Source organism: Tachypleus tridentatus, chromosome 3 (assembly GCF_004210375.1).
Source record: "Tachypleus tridentatus isolate NWPU-2018 chromosome 3, ASM421037v1, whole genome shotgun sequence".
In the NCBI taxonomy this organism is placed as follows: domain Eukaryota; kingdom Metazoa; phylum Arthropoda; class Merostomata; order Xiphosura; family Limulidae; genus Tachypleus; species Tachypleus tridentatus.
In genome coordinates, this window is record NC_134827.1 from 31,323,473 (window position 1) to 31,341,622 (window position 18,150).

Genomic DNA, 18,150 nt, shown 5'->3' on the forward strand with positions numbered 1-18,150 from the left:
AATTCAACTTTTTTTTTTCAAGTAAATAGTTTTAATTTAACCACATCAAATTCGTTTTTTTTCCTTCCTGTGTTTTTATATGAATTATATTAATTCTTGAATTCTCCTCCATATTCTATGGTTCATATATTCTTCCTGTCATTTGTTGCTATTTCCCAAACTTAGTGAGATTAAACTTCTTGTTTTTTAAATTTTCATATTTGTAATGTTCTCGTGCTTGTGTTGAGATAAGTTATTTGGTAGAAAACTTCCACAGGTTGTTCATTCAACAAGTGAGAATTAAAAAAAAAATTCTGTTGACCTTCAGGAAGCAGAATTATGGATCTTAAGGGGCTTTAAGGGCAACAATTGGCCAAATTTTTTTTTTTTAGTTAAAGACAAAACAAAACTGCAGACGATCAGAATATTGTTTCTATTCATACAGAGTTGAGATCTAGGTTCTTTCCTCTTCAAACTATAGTGGTTAGTGTGTTTGTATAGAAAATCTTATTTAATAATTTAAAACAATTTAACTTCTAAACTGTTCTTACTCAAATTTCAGCAAGAAATCGTAAGACGAAATACGCCCTATAATTTTACAGAAACCTTTATTTCATTTTTACTTTTATTACAACAGTTATGAGAAATGGGAAAGTGCAGTTCAGTGTCTGGCTGTATTAGACTGTCTGCTTAGCTTGGCAGAATACAGCTTGTCATGTGTGGGAGAAATATGTCGCCCAGAAGTTTTAATTCCAGATATCCCGTACCAGGTGAGGTTTCAGTTTTGATTTTGGTGGTTTTATTCAAGCATTACTTATTTGTTGTATTGTGAGAGACATTTTGGCAAATAATGCTTTTTATGAAATGTTTTAACAAACCATTTTTTATTCTACTTGCTGTCATTAAGTATGGATATGGTACAACTATTAGTGATCAGAACTGGACTTATAACACTAGAAACTGAAGTGATCAGAACCGGACTTATAACACTAGAAACTGAGTTTGATACACGTGGCAGACACAGCACACATAGACCTTTATGTAGCTTGTGTTTAATTTCAAGCAAACCCTATGGCTGAACTTAATTAATCAAATTAAGAACTTGGAAGATTATGAAGAGAGCTACTAAAGTAGTTAGATATTTTCAGTTGTTGTACCTGTAATGATTAAGACAACATGTAAAAAGTTTTTTTGTTTTGTTTCAATGATGTAATAATTTCAACCAGAAGTAAAATAATTGAGTAAAATATTTTATAAGAATAGATCAGTGAATCAAATTACAATTTTGGTATTTGGTCATTTAAAGTATGAATGTTCTGTTTGGTCCTGTAAAGTATGAATGTTCTGTTTGGTCATGTAAAGTATGAATGTTCTGTTTGGTCCTGTAAAGTATGAATGTTCTGTTTGGTCCTGTAAAGTATGAATGTTCTGTTTGGTCATGTAAAGTATGAATGTTCTGTTTGGTCATGTAAAGTATGAATGTTCTGTTTGGTCCTGTAAAGTATGAATGTTCTGTTTGGTCCTGTAAAGTATGAATGTTCTATTTGGTCCTGTAAAGTATGAATGTTCTGTTTGGTCCTGTAAAGTATGAATGTTCTGTTTGGTCCTGTAAAGTATGAATGTTCTGTTTGGTCCTGTAAAGTATGAATGTTCTGTTTGGTCCTGTAAAGTATGAATGTTCTGTTTGGTCCTGTAAAGTATGAATGTTCTGTTTGGTCCTGTAAAGTATGAATGTTCTGTTTGGTCCTGTAAAGTATGAATGTTCTGTTTGGTCCTGTAAAGTATGAATGTTCTGTTTGGTCCTGTAAAGTATGAATGTTCTGTTTGGTCCTGTAAAGTATGAATGTTCTGTTTGGTCCTGTAAAGTATGAATGTTCTGTTTGGTCCTGTAAAGTATGAATGTTCTGTTTGGTCCTGTAAAGTATGAATGTTCTGTTTGGTCCTGTAAAGTATGAATGTTCTGTTTGGTCCTGTAAAGTATGAATGTTCTGTTTGGTCCTGTAAAGTATGAATGTTCTGTTTGGTCCTGTAAAGTATGAATGTTCTGTTTGGTCATGTAAAGTATGAATGTTCTGTTTGGTCATGTAAAGTATGAATGTTCTGTTTGGTCATGTAAAGTATGAATGTTCTGTTTGGTCCTGTAAAGTATGAATGTTCTGTTTGGTCCTGTAAAGTATGAATGTTCTGTTTGGTCATGTAAAGTATGAATGTTCTGTTTGGTCCTGTAAAGTATGAATGTTCTGTTTGGTCCTGTAAAGTATGAATGTTCTGTTTGGTCCTGTAAAGTATGAATGTTCTGTTTGGTCCTGTAAAGTATGAATGTTCTGTTTGGTCCTGTCAAGTATGAATGTTCTGTTTGGTCCTGTAAAGTATGAATGTTCTGTTTGGTCCTGTAAAGTATGAATGTTCTGTTTGGTCCTGTAAAGTATGAATGTTCTGTTTGGTCCTGTAAAGTACGAATGTTCTGTTTGGTCGTAAAGTACCTAATGTTCTGTTTGGTCGTAAAGTACCTAATGTTCTGTTTGGTCGTGTAAAGTACTAATGTTCTGTTTGGTCGTGTAATGTTCTGTAATGTTCTAATGTCTGTTTGGTCGTAAAGTACCTAATGTTCTGTTTGGTCGTAAAGTACTAATGTTCTGTTTGGTCGTGTAAAGTACGAATGTTCTGTTTGGTCCTGTAAAGTACGAATGTTCTGTTTGGTCCTGTAAAGTACGAATGTTCTGTTTGGTCCTGTAAAGTACGAATGTTCTGTTTGGTCCTGTAAAGTACGAATGTTCTGTTTGGTCCTGTAAAGTACGAATGTTCTGTTTGGTCCTGTAAAGTACGAATGTTCTGTTTGGTCCTGTAAAGTACGAATGTTCTGTTTGGTCCTGTAAAGTACGAATGTTCTGTTTGGTCCTGTAAAGTATGAATGTTCTGTTTGGTCCTGTAAAGTATGAATGTTCTGTTTGGTCCTGTAAAGTATGAATGTTCTGTTTGGTCCTGTAAAGTATGAATGTTCTGTTTGGTCCTGTAAAGTACGAATGTTCTGTTTGGTCCTGTAAAGTACGAATGTTCTGTTTGGTCCTGTAAAGTACGAATGTTCTGTTTGGTCCTGTAAAGTACGAATGTTCTGTTTGGTCCTGTAAAGTACGAATGTTCTGTTTGGTCCTGTAAAGTATGAATGTTCTGTTTGGTCCTGTAAAGTACGAATGTTCTGTTTGGTCCTGTAAAGTATGAATGTTCTGTTTGGTCCTGTAAAGTATGAATGTTCTGTTTGGTCCTGTAAAGTATGAATGTTCTGTTTGGTCCTGTAAAGTATGAATGTTCTGTTTGGTCCTGTAAAGCATGAATGTTCTGTTTGGTCCTGTAAAGTATGAATGTTCTGTTTGGTCCTGTAAAGTACTGAATGTTCTGTTTGGTCCTGTAAAGTACGAATGTTCTATTAGATCAGGTTTTAATTTGTTTGTTGCTCAATTTTCTAACACTAACATTTACAATGTTGCAGTTGATTTGCACAGTAATGATTGGCGCTGGTGTGTCTTACTAAGTACATGAAACATAGTTAATCAGAACATTCATTTAGGTCTTATCTATTGTTAGAAAGTTTACATCTAATGAAAGTTTCAGGTGTACTATAATTTTCCAAATAATTATTGTTATAACACAATAGGATTTTTCAGTAATTATAATCAGTATGTTATGCTTTACGAGTTCAAATTTTTTATTACCAGCCATTTTTGGAAATATCTCAAGGACGACATCCAACTTTGGCACATCTCTTCTCTGGATGTGATTTTATTCCTAATGATGTAAATATTGGAATAAAACAGGTAAGCAAGAAAAGATGGAAAATAATGTGTTGTTAATGTTGTAATGTTATATATAGTCACACACATATATATGTAAAAACAGATGGTGTGGGTAGAGAAAACTCTATGTAGAGGAGCGAACAACGGGAACCTGACGATGACCGAAGAAGGTCGAAACGTTGTTCGCTCTTCTACATAGAGTTTTCTCTACCCATACCAGCCGTTTTCACGTATATATATATTTCTCTAGAAGTGGGTTTTCTCGTCGTCACAGATAGTCACACACACTTTAAATTTTCCTCTTGTAAAGGGATAGTCCACCTCATATTTACATTAATACATCAGGCTAATTAGCCTTCCAGAGAACATATATTTATCAAAAATGACAAATGTTTTTAATAAAACTTATCTAGGTTGTATTTATGCTTCTTCTAGGCCTCGAGAAGTGTTGTCACGTCTGTCTGTCTGTCCTTACTTAAGTTTTTAACTCTCCTCTCTTCTTTTCAAACATTACTTCAAATTTTTAGATTATGATGTTTCGAGCTCTTCTTTTGTAAAACCCATAACTGGGACATCACATTACTTCATATTTTTAGATTATGGTGTTTCGAGCTCTTCTTTTGTAAAACCCATAACTGGGACATCACATTACTTCATATTTTTAGATTATGATGTTTCGAGCTCTTCTTTTGTAAAACCCATAACTGGGACATCACATTACTTCATATTTTTAGATCATGATGTTTCGAGCTCTTCTTTTGTAAAACCCATAACTGGGACATCACATTACTTCATATTTTTAGATCATGATGTTTCGAGCTCTTCTTTTGTAAAACCCATAACTGGGACATCTAATCTTATCAGTGACTTTTCTAGGTTGTAAAAAAAAAGCATTAAAGGTTACAAGTTTCACTTTTATTTTTGGTACCGAAAATACCTCTTGAATAAGTATTACTCTAATACGCAGATGGGAAAATAAATTTTAAACAAAGTTGATTAAACGTGTAATTAGCCATGAAACTGCCAAGCCAAATATTCAGATTTTTTTACTGTAGGTTATACAGTTCATTCGAAACATTATGATGTGCTTTAATTTTATTACCATGATAAAACTTTTAAGTTTTGAAATATTTCCATTTCAAGTTACTGATTTATTTCGATTATCTGGTGCAAAGATTTAGTTCTTTAATTGAATTGTTTAAGAGATATAAATATTACACCAGCAGCAGGAAGAAGCTGACAGTGATGAACATACCAGTAGTCTTATGTTAGTGACAGGACCAAATATGGGAGGAAAATCTACACTGATGAGACAAACTGGTCTAATTATCATCATGGCACAAATGGTATGGATAGAAGGAAACAATGTGTTATTTTATTTGTACATTTGTTCCTTGATGCTATTAAATTGTTGATAATCTGTCATCATTTGATTATATGAAGCATTTTTTACTGTCTTCTGAAAATCCAAATTAGGGTATTAAATTGAAAGCAGTTTTACTTGTAAGTCTTAGTTTAATTTTAAGTTCTCTAAGAATTTAAGTGTGTGTGTATATTTTTCAACAAAATAAACTTTGAGGACAACTCCACAGCACTTTACTGAATGTAAACTTACAAGTTCGTCACCTGTCTTCTTGTCAGGTGTTCAATAAATGCACTAGGAAGTGAGATTCAGAGGGTTTTTTTTTGTTTTTTTTTTTTACTTTATCCTACAAAAGAAAAGTGTGCCCATTTTTTTGGGATCCTTGACTGACTTTTAAGATCTAGACCTGTGTACTAAATTCTTATGAACCTAAGTAAGGGTGAAAAAACAAACCAATAGCTACCACGATAGTTACGTGCAACATCTTGATACAGAACTCAAGTGTGGATGTTTTGGAAACTGAAGTTTGATTATGATGTTGACTGGTTGCGTATTAAATTATCCAAAATAAGTGAAAACCATTAGTCCCATAATCATTAATAATACATTAATTCTGATTTTTATTCTCAGATTTCAATTATTTTAGGCTAACATTCTTGTTTTAACTTAATTAGTGTTATCATTTTTGCTCATGTTATGCATTGCATGTGTAACAAAAGCTTATGTGGACTATGTCTTAATATGTTCAGGATACTGTGTTCTTACATATCTTTCATTGTTATTAAATTTTTTAGTACAGTAGCCTAAATAGGTGAAAATCTGAAGCAATTACCAAGGAATGATTGATTGTGAAATTTTAAGAATTTAAAATTTCAGTCTTCCTCATCTTTTCATAATGTTTCAGACCAACTGTTCTAGAGGAAAAAATATTTAACTTTTCAAAGTCTACATAACTGTATGGTGGAGACTAAAATGCTAAATAACACTTTTTGTTTGAAAATTTGTAATACTTATGTAAGTGTGAAGTACCTTGATTTAATTATTCTATTTAAAAACAAAATATTAAATTCAAATTACTGTGGCAGTCGTCGGTGCACTGTACTTATATCTTGAATACATAAAGTTGGAAGATGCACAATTTGAACAAACACTGAGTATTACTTTTTGTTACATATTACAATTTATCTTGGACGAATCTGATTTATTACGTTACATATTATTTCAAACAGCCTAAACTGAGATAAATTGTAATTTTAATTTAGAAATTAATTAAATGTTATTATGTATCAAATATGTGATATTTGCCAACAAGATGGATGCACACAGTTTCCTTTTTTACACAAATATATTTTAATATACAAACAACAATACAGTTTATAATGACAGTTATTACAAATAATGACATATATACAATAAATACTGAGTCTTCTATCTGGTCTGGAACTGATTGTTTTATCAATGGTTTATGATGAACAGATTAATTCTGTTTTGATACATTGGTACATTTCATTTTACGGAAGCTAGCTAGCTTCTTTACTGAGCACGTGAGTTTTCCACTGAGGAAGATATGTAATAGCCTCTTAGAAATACTAATATCAAAAATATAAACTATAAAATGTATAGTTTGTAAGGTTCAAAATCTGTGTGTTCCTGGCTACAAATCTCTAGTTTTTATGACTGATAAGCATTAATAAGTGTTATAGCTTCCAAGGTTTATAATGTATCAGCTATAACAAGCCAATAACAATATAGTGTTGCTTGGTGCATCAGTTTATAAACTTTATGTGAAGTTCTCGAATTTTCATTTGGCCCAACAATACTCTAGTGTTTTTGTTAAAATGTGTGTTGTTCACTTGACACACAAAAAGTTTCTACACATTTAGGGAATAGGGAGGAATTTTGCAATATACATTTAACAGTACAAGTTGCATGCTTTTATAAATAAATATTTAACTGAAACAGACATCAGTATTTAAATATATAACACTTCTCATAGTAGTTTAATATTAAATATGTTGAATTTTAGCTAAAGTTAGCAGATGAAACTTGGTTCAATATGTGGCAACTGTATGTAGATATGGAAAGTTGTCCATTCAATTAACTTTAATCATGAACACGCTGTTTAAACAATCTATTGAAGGAAGTTAGTAGAGTTAAGAAGGGGACATTAATTTTCTTATTGAGAGAGAGACGATTACTAAATCTGGTATTTTATAGAGACGATTACTAAATCTGGTATAAAGTTTTAACAATTTTTTCAACTCTTGTAAATTTATTCAGAGTTGCCTCACTTTTCATGCGAGTTTGTTTGGATATTATATCTATATCTGTTGTACATTAATTGTTAAAGTTCATAATTTACCCAGTTATGGTTTCATATTTTTACAATGGAAAAAAATATGAACTGTTCTAGCCTAAGATTTGGCTTTCTTGAAAGATTAGACTTAATGATTGACCTGTCACAGGTTATCAGGGGAAATAAATTATTAGAAATGATTTGTCAGTATTGTAAAATATTAGTAGCTTTAAGCAGAAGTGGACAGAGTTGGATGTTATGCTGTTGTTTTCAGTTGTTTGAAGCACTAGTCTGAGCATCATTAGTCTGCTATAACGAATAAATCTACGTGTCTTTTTGGTGTGTTGTTTCATTTCCTTTCAATACGGTTCTTTTGAATCTTATAAACTTGAATTAGTGCTAATTAAAATGCTTGTTTGATGTAACCTTCAGATAATTAGCTAAGGCTGGAAACATTTTAAGGAAAACATGAAAGTATGTGGACAATTTGTGTGAAATTATTTAAAATCTTAAAATGAAAGAACTGATACCTGTCAGTTTCAAAGTTGAAAAGATCCTTCTTTTAGAAATCAAAAGAACTGTATTTGAATTTATTTTATCTTCTTGTTATTGACACCTTTGTTTGTTTACCAGGGATCCTTTGTACCTGCTGCACGTTGCCGTTTCACTCCTGCGGACAGGGTCTTCACACGGCTTGGAGCTAGTGACCGAATAATGGCAGGTTGGTATTACCTGTAATAAATATAAACATAAACACTTGTTGGATTTTTCTTCAAATTAATAATTCAGATTCCTAAATATTACTTGTTAAAACTATTTTAATAACAGTTTAATAATGAATACATTTGTAACTTGTTCCATATGTTATTTGGTTAAAGTATTTGGTATTTAAAACTCTTCAGATTAACTAGACATAAACTGTGTTCTTGTAATTACTAAATTACAATATGAAACAAATTTTTTACTTTTTCTTGTTCCTGGACAGAAAGTGTTAATTCCCAATTGCTTATGCCTAAAGTAAATGGAAAAAGACCTATTTTTATCTTCAAACTTTGCGTTTGTGACCTGGGAGTGTATAACGAAAACATGATGGGAGACTGTATTTGGACACTGATACGTGAAAGTGATTTACATTACAGTTGCAAATCTTAAAAAACTACTCACTTCTAAACATTTTTGTATAACTTTAGTATGAATACGTTTAAATCTTGATTCATGTGTTGTTTTATTCAGACCTTATGTAAACGAAAACGTGCAAATTTGCCCGTTTATACCTAGAAAATAGGTTAATTGTTAAATTTCATTATCCAGGTCACAAAAGCAGAGTTTGAAGGAAATAATGGCCATTTTCTGTACTTTTACAACACAAGCAATTAAGATTTAACACATGCTATCCAGGAACACAATTTGTGTTATATATTGTTATGACGAACAACAAGAATGATCGCGATCTTTCAGTATATCTATATAAATGTTCAAACCTTTTTTATCTTTGTCAAATATACATTTTTAAAAAGTACACAACCCACTCTTTTTTCATTTTTAAATCACAATTTGTTTTTATATTTATGTATTATAGTTAAAGTCAATATTTTAAAACCAAATTTCATGTGTAGTTCATACTTCCAAGTTATTTGTCTCTCTATAGACGAGAATGTAGAGGTTATCAGTTTTTTTTTCAAACAAATTTGTTGCTATTTGTTTTTTGTTTCTAACCTTGGGAACTTTGATAACACATAATATCCTTTAGTGTATTCTTCTGATTAATAATAACTGTGTTACCTGCCAGGAGAGAGTACGTTTTTTGTTGAACTAAGTGAAACATCATCAATTCTTCAGCATGCCACCTACCATTCTCTAGTACTTCTTGATGAATTAGGTAAGAAATATTTCTTTTTCATGAAATCATGAGTATTATCTTTAGTAATGTAGTGTTAATGTTTTATTGTAATGTTCTTAACTTCATATTAATTAACCCTTTTGCAATAAGCTTGATATGATTTTGAAGAGTTTCTTGCTGACGAGAATCCCACTTGAAATAAAAATTATCTCAGAACAACTGGTATGGGTACTAGAACTTTTATTGATAAGCAAAGAACAATGTTTCAACCTTCCTAGGTCATCTTCAGGTTAAAAGAGAGTTTGCAACCGATTATTGCTGGATACGTTTTAGGGACAAGAGTATAAACGTGTACAGGATTGTAGAGGACGTTGAAGTTGGATGTTAGGTTATTAATTAGTATATGTATAAAGGTGTTCCTTTATATTGGTTTAATTTTGGCTTTAGCTGTATAAGTAAGGCTTCTTTGATTTTGCATTTGTTTATATTTGTTTCTCTACTTAGTATCTAGGTGTTTTCTGTGGTGATGTTGTGTTTATTTGATTTGTAGTGTTGAAAAACGTGTGAAGGTGACTTTTTATGTTCTTTAAATCTAGTTTCCATTTTTCTGCTTGTTTCTTCAATATAGAAGTCGTGGCAGTTATCACATTGTATTTTATAAATAATGTTGGTGTGGTGTTTGTCAGTGTAGTTTTTACATAGTATGTACTTTAGTTTTGTACTTGGTTTTTGAATAAATTTGGTGTTTACTGGAATGTTGTGTTTTGTTACAAATTTTTTTAAATGTTGGTTATTTTTTTGTTGATGTTGGGAACACATGGAATGCAGCAGTATATGGTTTTGTTTGTTTATTTGATTTGCAGTGTTCAAAAACGTGCGAAGGATTTTCGTTTTCTTTTGTGTTCTTTAAATCTAGTTTTCATAGTTCCAATAAACACAACATAACCATAGAAAACTCCCAGATACTAAGAAGGGAAAAAATGTAAACAAATGCAAAATCAAAGAAGTCCTACTTATACAGCAACAAAAATCAAAATTAAACCAATACAAAGGATCACCTTTATACCTATACTAATTAATAACCTAACATCCAACTGCAACGCTGCCTATCATCCCGTACCTGTTTATACTTTCATCCTTAAGATGTGTCCAGCAACGGTCACTTTCAAGCTCTCTCTTTCTTAACCGAAGATGACCTAGGAAGGTCGATAGATTGTTCTCTCCTTATCAGTAAAAATGTTAGTACCCATACCAGCTGTTTTGAGATGTATTTTTATACATGAGTTTGTATACACATTTGCACATATTAAGTATTTACACTATACTTTTTGATATAATATGTGTATGTTCACAAAGTCTGGTGTACTTTGGTAAATATTACAGGTTTTTGTACACAAAAAATCAGATTTTTTAATAAAGTATTTTTAATAAAGATTTGTTTGTGAAAATATCACTTCTATTTTGTTACTAGTCTAAGTGTAAAGTGACTTCATGTTCTGATTAAAATATTATTCTTCAAATATTATTTATGTAATCTGTAAAACCTCCTAAATACATTTCAAATGTTTGTTTTGGTAAAACTTTACATTTTGTTATATTCTATATCCTAACTATGTTGAGGCTGTCAGTCAACCAAACTCTTGCCCATTGTAAAACATTGGGAAATATCAGATTGTCCAAAATAAATGTCGTTTTTGAACTTCAAAGTTTGGAAAAGTATAAACCAGTGTTGTAAAACATGGCTTAATCAAAGTAAGCACCATTTGATTCAACACACTTTTGCCAATGCTGTAGAAATCAGTTTCTATGGTCATAAAACTCCCTGAAAGCTTCCTCTGCAGTTGCCTGGTTTTGAAAGCGTTTTTTTGTTCAAAAAGTTGTCTAGGTGCTTGAAAAACCAAAATCTGTAAGGGAAAGATCTGGGGAATAAGGTGGATGAGGCACAAACTCGATTTCCAATTTGTTCAGTTTTTGGAGTGTCAACCTTGACAGGTCTCATAATGCTGATTTTGTTGATCTTCAGTCAACTGATATGGAACCCACTTTTCCAACTTTTTTTATTTTTCCCAATTGCACTCTGGTGGTTAAAAATGCTTTATTTGCTTGTGCCTAGTTTTGGGTTGAGAAAATATTTTACATAGAAGAGCAACAACGTTTCGACCTTCTATGTAAAATATTTTCTCAACCCAAACGAGCCGTTTTTGCATATAAATTTCTCAACAAGTGGGTTTCTCGACATCACTGAAGCTCACGTACTGTTGTGCAAGGGTCTGTCTCAACTGTTTCCCTTAATGTGTTTTTATCTAAGGATGGCTTCCTTCTACGACCTTCATGGTCTTCAAGACTTTTATCTCCATCTCAAAAACCTTTGGAACCAATGCTGAACTGTACATTCAGGAACAAATCCATGGCTGAATGTCTGGTTGATGTTCCATGTAGTTGTAGTAGTTTTACATCCAAGTTTGAAGTCGTGGAGGAAAATTAGACAAATCCCTTCTTGTCCAAGCTGCCTTGACAGTTGCAAAACCTTTTCTGAGTAGAGCTAAAACAGTAGACAATAAAGACATCTTGTAAGCAACAACATTGATGACAAGTTGCTCAATATTCAGCTTCTAAATATCATGAGAATTCTGTTATTTATTTCTGGACAGCCTAATAAATATAAATTACGATTTTTTTTCATGCTGGAATGATTGCATATTATAACATGATAGTACAGAGGTTTAGTCTAAATAGCTTATGTCTTATAATGCTAGATATTGATTTTCTCAGGCATGCCTAGCTAACATTACGTAGCTTGCATTGGCATGGTGCACATGCACTCTAGTTGCAGTATCTAGTAGTATAAAACTGATCATAAGTCTTTATGAAGTAACCCTGTCTTGGCTGTGTTTTAGTACACTGGTATTTTTTAATATACAATCATATTTCAATTATTATACATTATGTATATAGATTATTTCTATTTAAAAATAACTTGTGAAAGTTATTTCACTTAAAATATAGAACAATAAATAAAGAAGTAAAGCACACAATTACCTCTTCTTGCTACAACCTTTGAACTCGGTTGCTGCTGGACATAGGTTGCTAAGCCTTTTAAAATTTTGAGTATGGAAGATATGAAACAAAATTGGTTTTAGATTTTGTGTGTACAGTTGACTAACCAAAAAAATCATAAATAACTGATACCATAGAATTCCATTATGTATCTCAGAATGGCTGGTATGGGTGTTAACACTTTTACTGATAAGCAGAGAACAATATTTCGACCTTCCTAGATCATCTTCAGGTTAACAAAGAGAGGGTTTGCAACTGACTGTTGCTGGGCGTGTCTTAGGGATGAGAGTATAAACAGGTACGGGATTGTAGGGGGCGTTGCAGCTGGACGTTTATACATGTTGTGCTATACATTGATGGTTAACATTACAGTTAGTAATATGGTAGAGAGTGAAAAATAAAATATAAATATTAGTTTAAAAAACTTTAGTCATTTATTTAGGAGGTTCTTGAAATGAAATTTGAAAACTATGATACGATAAACAGGACTTTTCTACTTAATGTGATAATAATCTTGTTCTCAAACTATTCAGTAGTCTTAAGGGCAAATAACTACAATAAATAAATAAATAAATAATGACTTTAATGAAAATAATTAATTAAAATAATCTCATCTTTAACTAAATCTTGCCAAGAAAACTAAATGACCTTGAAAATTAAATTTGTTTAATTAGAAACTGCAGTGCTACAAGAGTGTAAGGTTGTTTGTGTGAGAGAGGTATTTGTTGGGTAGTGATTCATCTTTGAATGTTAGGAAAATATTGGTTTAAAAAATGCAAATAAAAACAAAAGTATGAAACCTTCTCACTGAACACTTTTGAAAGGTGGATCTTTCTTCAACAGGGTCAAATTTGGTACCAGTTTGTTTCTAATGATGAAAGATCTATCTTTTGGAACTGTTTGGAGCATAAGACTTTGTACATTTGACCTTTAAATATTTAAATGATAATTATGTTATATGTGCATTTTGTGTTTTATATTCTACTAGGAAGAGGAACCTCTACCTATGATGGTTCAGCCATTGCAACTGCTGTTGTTCATGATCTTTCTTCCAGAGTACAGTGTCGCACATTGTTTTCTACGCACTATCACTGCCTCGTTGATGAATTTCTCAATAACCCTAATGTTAGGCTTGGTCACATGGTAAGATTTGTATATCATGATGAAAAATATTAAAGTAATACAGTCAGTAGTGTGTGTAAAATATCTAACAAGATGACTAAAAGTTTTCACTAAGTTAAGCTACCTGTCCTTTTATTTATTATTGGTTGTAATAAGTGAGAAAGAAAATCAGGAAGGTAAGTTGTAACAGTAATTTGTTATTTTAAAGCATGTATAGTATTTTTCTTGCTTCATTTTTGTTCTGTGTTCAAGTTTGTAGTAGTTGTGTAGTTAAATATGCATAGTATCTTGCACTGATCATAGAAATGTATTGTTTGATTTTTCACTTAACTTTTGCCATTTTCTTTAGGCATGTATGGTAGAGGATGAAAATCTTGAAGATGTAACCAAGGAAACAATTACATTTTTTGTACAAATTTGTCGATGGAGCCTGTCCAAAGAGTTATGGTTTTAATGCTGCCCGTTTAGCCGGACTTCCTATTGAGGTACATTTTGCTTTTCTATATAATTTATATCCATACATATATATATTTTATCAAGTGTGTATCTATGAATGGGTCAAGAAAATAACCAAAAATAAATGTAAAAATGTATATAGATGAATACAAATGATTTTGAAACTTGTGTGTATAAAATGAAACTTTGACCTGATTTTTTTTTCTGTCATTTAAAAGTGTTGGCTTGATTGTAAAGTTGCTTTTATTGTAAACCTGTGATTGTAGACACAGTGAAACTGAACATGTTTAATAAATCAGAACAGATAAAATGAAAATTTATATTTAATAAAATACAAACTTTAACCCTTTTGGCGGGGTTCACGACCGCAGTCAACTTGAAGGCTCAGCGTGGCAGGCGATCTTCGTTGACAAGATGTAAACAACATACCTTTGTGGCTAATTATCATAATCACACAGGCTTGTAGACCCACTTGAGGCTAGAACCACGTTTATTCATTGTTTACTTGAAATTCCCAGCAGGTATTTAAACCAAGGACACGTGATTTATTTGTTTTCTAGTCTGTTTAGATCGTACTGTTTATTGTTTTAGAAGGTGCCTTCCTTGCATATTCTGTTGATACTTGCGACGTTGTTACAATACCAAAAGGAAAAGCTTATACCGCTAAAGAAGTAATCGATATTATTTTTAACGATGAAGAGAGTGACAAAAAGTTTGAGCCAGATGATAATGAAAGCTTACTTGTAACGGAGAAGAGTGATAATGAAGACATTTGTGGCCTGGAATCTTCCCTTGCTTTAAGTAAGCACATGGTGTAGTTAGGGTCATATAACTTACTGCATAAACTGACTGACCAAGCCTAGTTCTTGTTAATGGATATATAATATATTGTGCAGATTGCAAGAGCAACAGTGAAAACCTGGTATCTCCAAGACTATTCAGAGAGCAGATTATTCAAAATTTGCTGGAGAGATATCTCAGCAAAGCCAAACAAAAAGTAAGACCAAGTACTGATAAAGGTCAGCACTTGGTGGAAAGACATAGTATTGGACAATATGAGGACAAAAAACACAAACCTGATTGTACTGTTTGCAATGATGGATACACAGCTGGATGGAAAAGAAAGCAGACTAATTATTTCTGCAAACAGTGCAATCTCCCCATGTGCTTTTTACCATGCCATGAGATGTATCATAACCACAAAGACTGTTGATGGGCTGCTGCACAAATTGTATACAGTTGAAAATAAATTATTGTGCATGACACTTCATCATTGTGTATCAGGGTGTCTTCCTTTATTCTTATGTATTAAATTTAACATGTGTAGTATTGGGTACAATCACTGAACATTTCAGGGACTTTTGTTGAGTTATTGCCAAGATATCATGCTTTTAGTACTGATACTGTAATTAGTTGAAGTATCAATCTTATGTTTTCAGCCCCATGCCAAACATTACAAATTTTTATTCAGTGCCGAAAAGGTTTATGGAAATATTTAGAAGAATTCAGGAAGACATACGAATCAGTATTTAAAGTTAATTGTCTCTCAAAAGAAATATCACAATAAAACCTTTTCTAAATTTCAAAGCTAGTTCATAAATATGAAATAAATATCAGATGTTTTATTTACAGACAAATATTGTAAAAAAATAATTATATTGTGCAAAAGTGATGCACCCAGATCATGCAAAGTTAATAAATAACTATCTTGTGAGGTACTTATCGAAACGTTCTGATACACTTGGTCAACGTTTTCGTTGCATCTCTGTTTTGTATCGCAACATTTGGAAGTGAAGTAATATACTGTTGAGCAACATCAAACAAACTTTTTAAGAGTAACACACATGAAAGATCACTTTAAGCTGCATAGTTAGAATACACGTCTTTCCAGACTGCCAAAGAAAACATTCTAGGATGTTTGATATTTAATTTTTTAATAGCAGTATGAGTTATTATGTTATCAGAGTTTGTCACTTATTTGAAAGTGGTGTAATAATCTCAGCGTTAAAAGAAACTATTATCTTGCATTTCTAGTGTCAGATTCTAAATATTACTGGTTTAATGTGACATTTCACATTAATATTACTATCCATTAGTATCGCATGGATGTTAGTTTCTTATCTGTGGAATATGAAATAACATTGAACCTCTTAAAGTTTTTGCAAAGTTTAGCCGTGGCTAAAGCTACCTGAAACTAATACATATTTACGTAGAAGTTTCTTCATTTATATATTTGTGGAAGGAGTCTAAACCATTCACTTTAATATCACCATATATTTCTAATTTTACTCTTTTCGTCAGATCATAAAAAAAGGCCACCAGAAAGCCAGAGAGTTTGAAGCAAGCCTTGAGTGCAGAAAGATGTTTAGGTAAGCGTTTGTAACTATTAGTTTTTAACATGTTAACACTGCTTGTACTTCACATAATCTAGATAGCAATAAAAACGTTTATGTATGTTGTTCAGATGTGAAACCAATTCTTATAATAAAATAAGTAGGTTTATAATGTAAATTGAATACCTTTTTGTCCGTACTGTGGTCATTTTTTTCAAAGTACTTAAAACTTTGCATAATAAGAAAATTCAAAGTTAGTTGGAGAAGTGGTGTTGGGTTAGGAAAGATCTCTGCTTGGATATGTTTCCTATTTAATAAATACAGTTTTACATTTTGCAAAGCAGATTGATTTTAAGTAATTCAAATGGTAAAAATCATACTGGTCTTTTACCTGTTGTGGTACAAACAGGTCTTTCAATTGTTACGGTACATATAGGTCTTTCAATTGTTGTGGTACATATAGGTCTTTCAATTGTTGTGGTACATATAGGTCTTTCAATTGTTATGGTACATATAGGTCTTTCATTTGTTGTGATACTTTAGACTAAACATAAAAGTTTCTTTTAAACATGCTTGAATTTCAGATTTTCAGCTTAAGTAAAATTCCATGAGTAAAAAAAAAAAGTTTGATTTTTCAAATAAAAAATGTATATATTTTTTCTTATGATATATATTTAACATGTGGGTTAGATAAAACAAGAAAGAAACTAACTACTAACTTGTATATATATTGTCAGTGCTGTCTCTGTTCATTTCTTGTGATAGGGTTAGCCTTTGGTATTATTGAAAATCTGTCTATACAGGTACTACAACATGGTATATTTGCCGAAGAGGATAGTTTGTTTATGAATTGAAATTATGATGGGCTTCTGCTGATTTTCCTGGTCTTGAAACAATGGTTTGGGCACATTTGTATGTCTTTGATCATAACAGAACCCAGAACATCAACTTATAATAAAGAAAATTGGCAGAAGTTAATAGTAGACATAAGTCCACATTTCAAATGCACATAAATCCATTTTAAAGAAGGCTAGTTTCTTTTAGTTTTTATATGATATTGTTAGGCTTAATATGCAGATACATTTTTTGAAATTATTTATGTTATTTAGTATCAGAATTGAAATTATTTATACAAAACATTTATAGTTTCTACATTTTGTTTTTAAGCTGTTAATAACATTTTTATTTATATATAGGAAACTGCTAAGCTGTACTGACATTGACACCTTAAAAAACTGTGTGGAGGCATGTACATAGCTGAATTTAAAAGAGGAACTTTCAAAGGATCATGAAGTTAAGAGGTGAAGAGTTTCCATCAATAAAACAGAAACACTTTGATATTTAAAAGATTTATTAAACTGTATATGTGTTGTATAGGAAAGATTTCCACAAGTATTACTACCGAAGTCTGGTTTATGTCACAGAAACAGTTTTCCATACATTTTCATTATTAATAAAATGATTAATTTGTTTTTAAATAGAATTTTCGTTGTTTTCAATGGGTGTGGTAATAAGTTCTGGAAGTAACCCCATGTATAAACTTTATTAAACTTGATTTTACGGTATATAGAAACATTTATTACATAAATACAAAGGAAAGAAAGTTTTAGATCTGTCTGATACAAGTAACTAAATGTTTAAAACTACCCAGTGTATCTGAGACAAAAGAAAAGTGAAAATATATTTAATCTCTTGAAAAGTTTGGTTACTGTTCTACAGAAAACAACCAAAAATTTAAAAATACAAACAGGTCATCTTGTGATTTCATGTAAAGAGAATTTTTTGAAAGAACTTATATTTTGTTAATTGCAAACAAAAATGAAAATGCAGGTTTTATTATAATTCATGAAACGTAACAAAATGTAGTGTTATTCTATTTACTAAGCTAAAAGTGAAATGGAATTAGGCAATTT

General features: G+C 31.5%; 1 protein-coding gene across 1 annotated transcript in view; it reads left to right on the plus strand.

Moving 5' to 3' along the window:
• The window catches only part of LOC143246637 (DNA mismatch repair protein Msh6-like), a 58,097-nt gene extending 40,377 nt beyond the window's left edge, over positions 1–17,720 (plus strand). Inside the window, 10 exon segments of the mRNA XM_076493685.1 lie at positions 617–749; positions 3,693–3,791; positions 4,994–5,116; positions 8,063–8,150; positions 9,219–9,308; positions 13,315–13,469; positions 13,798–13,851; positions 13,853–13,933; positions 16,206–16,273; positions 17,434–17,720. Coding sequence (XP_076349800.1) covers positions 617–749; positions 3,693–3,791; positions 4,994–5,116; positions 8,063–8,150; positions 9,219–9,308; positions 13,315–13,469; positions 13,798–13,851; positions 13,853–13,933; positions 16,206–16,273; positions 17,434–17,494 — 952 coding nt within the window. The 3' untranslated portion in view covers positions 17,495–17,720.
• The last annotated feature ends 430 nt before the right edge of the window (positions 17,721–18,150 follow it).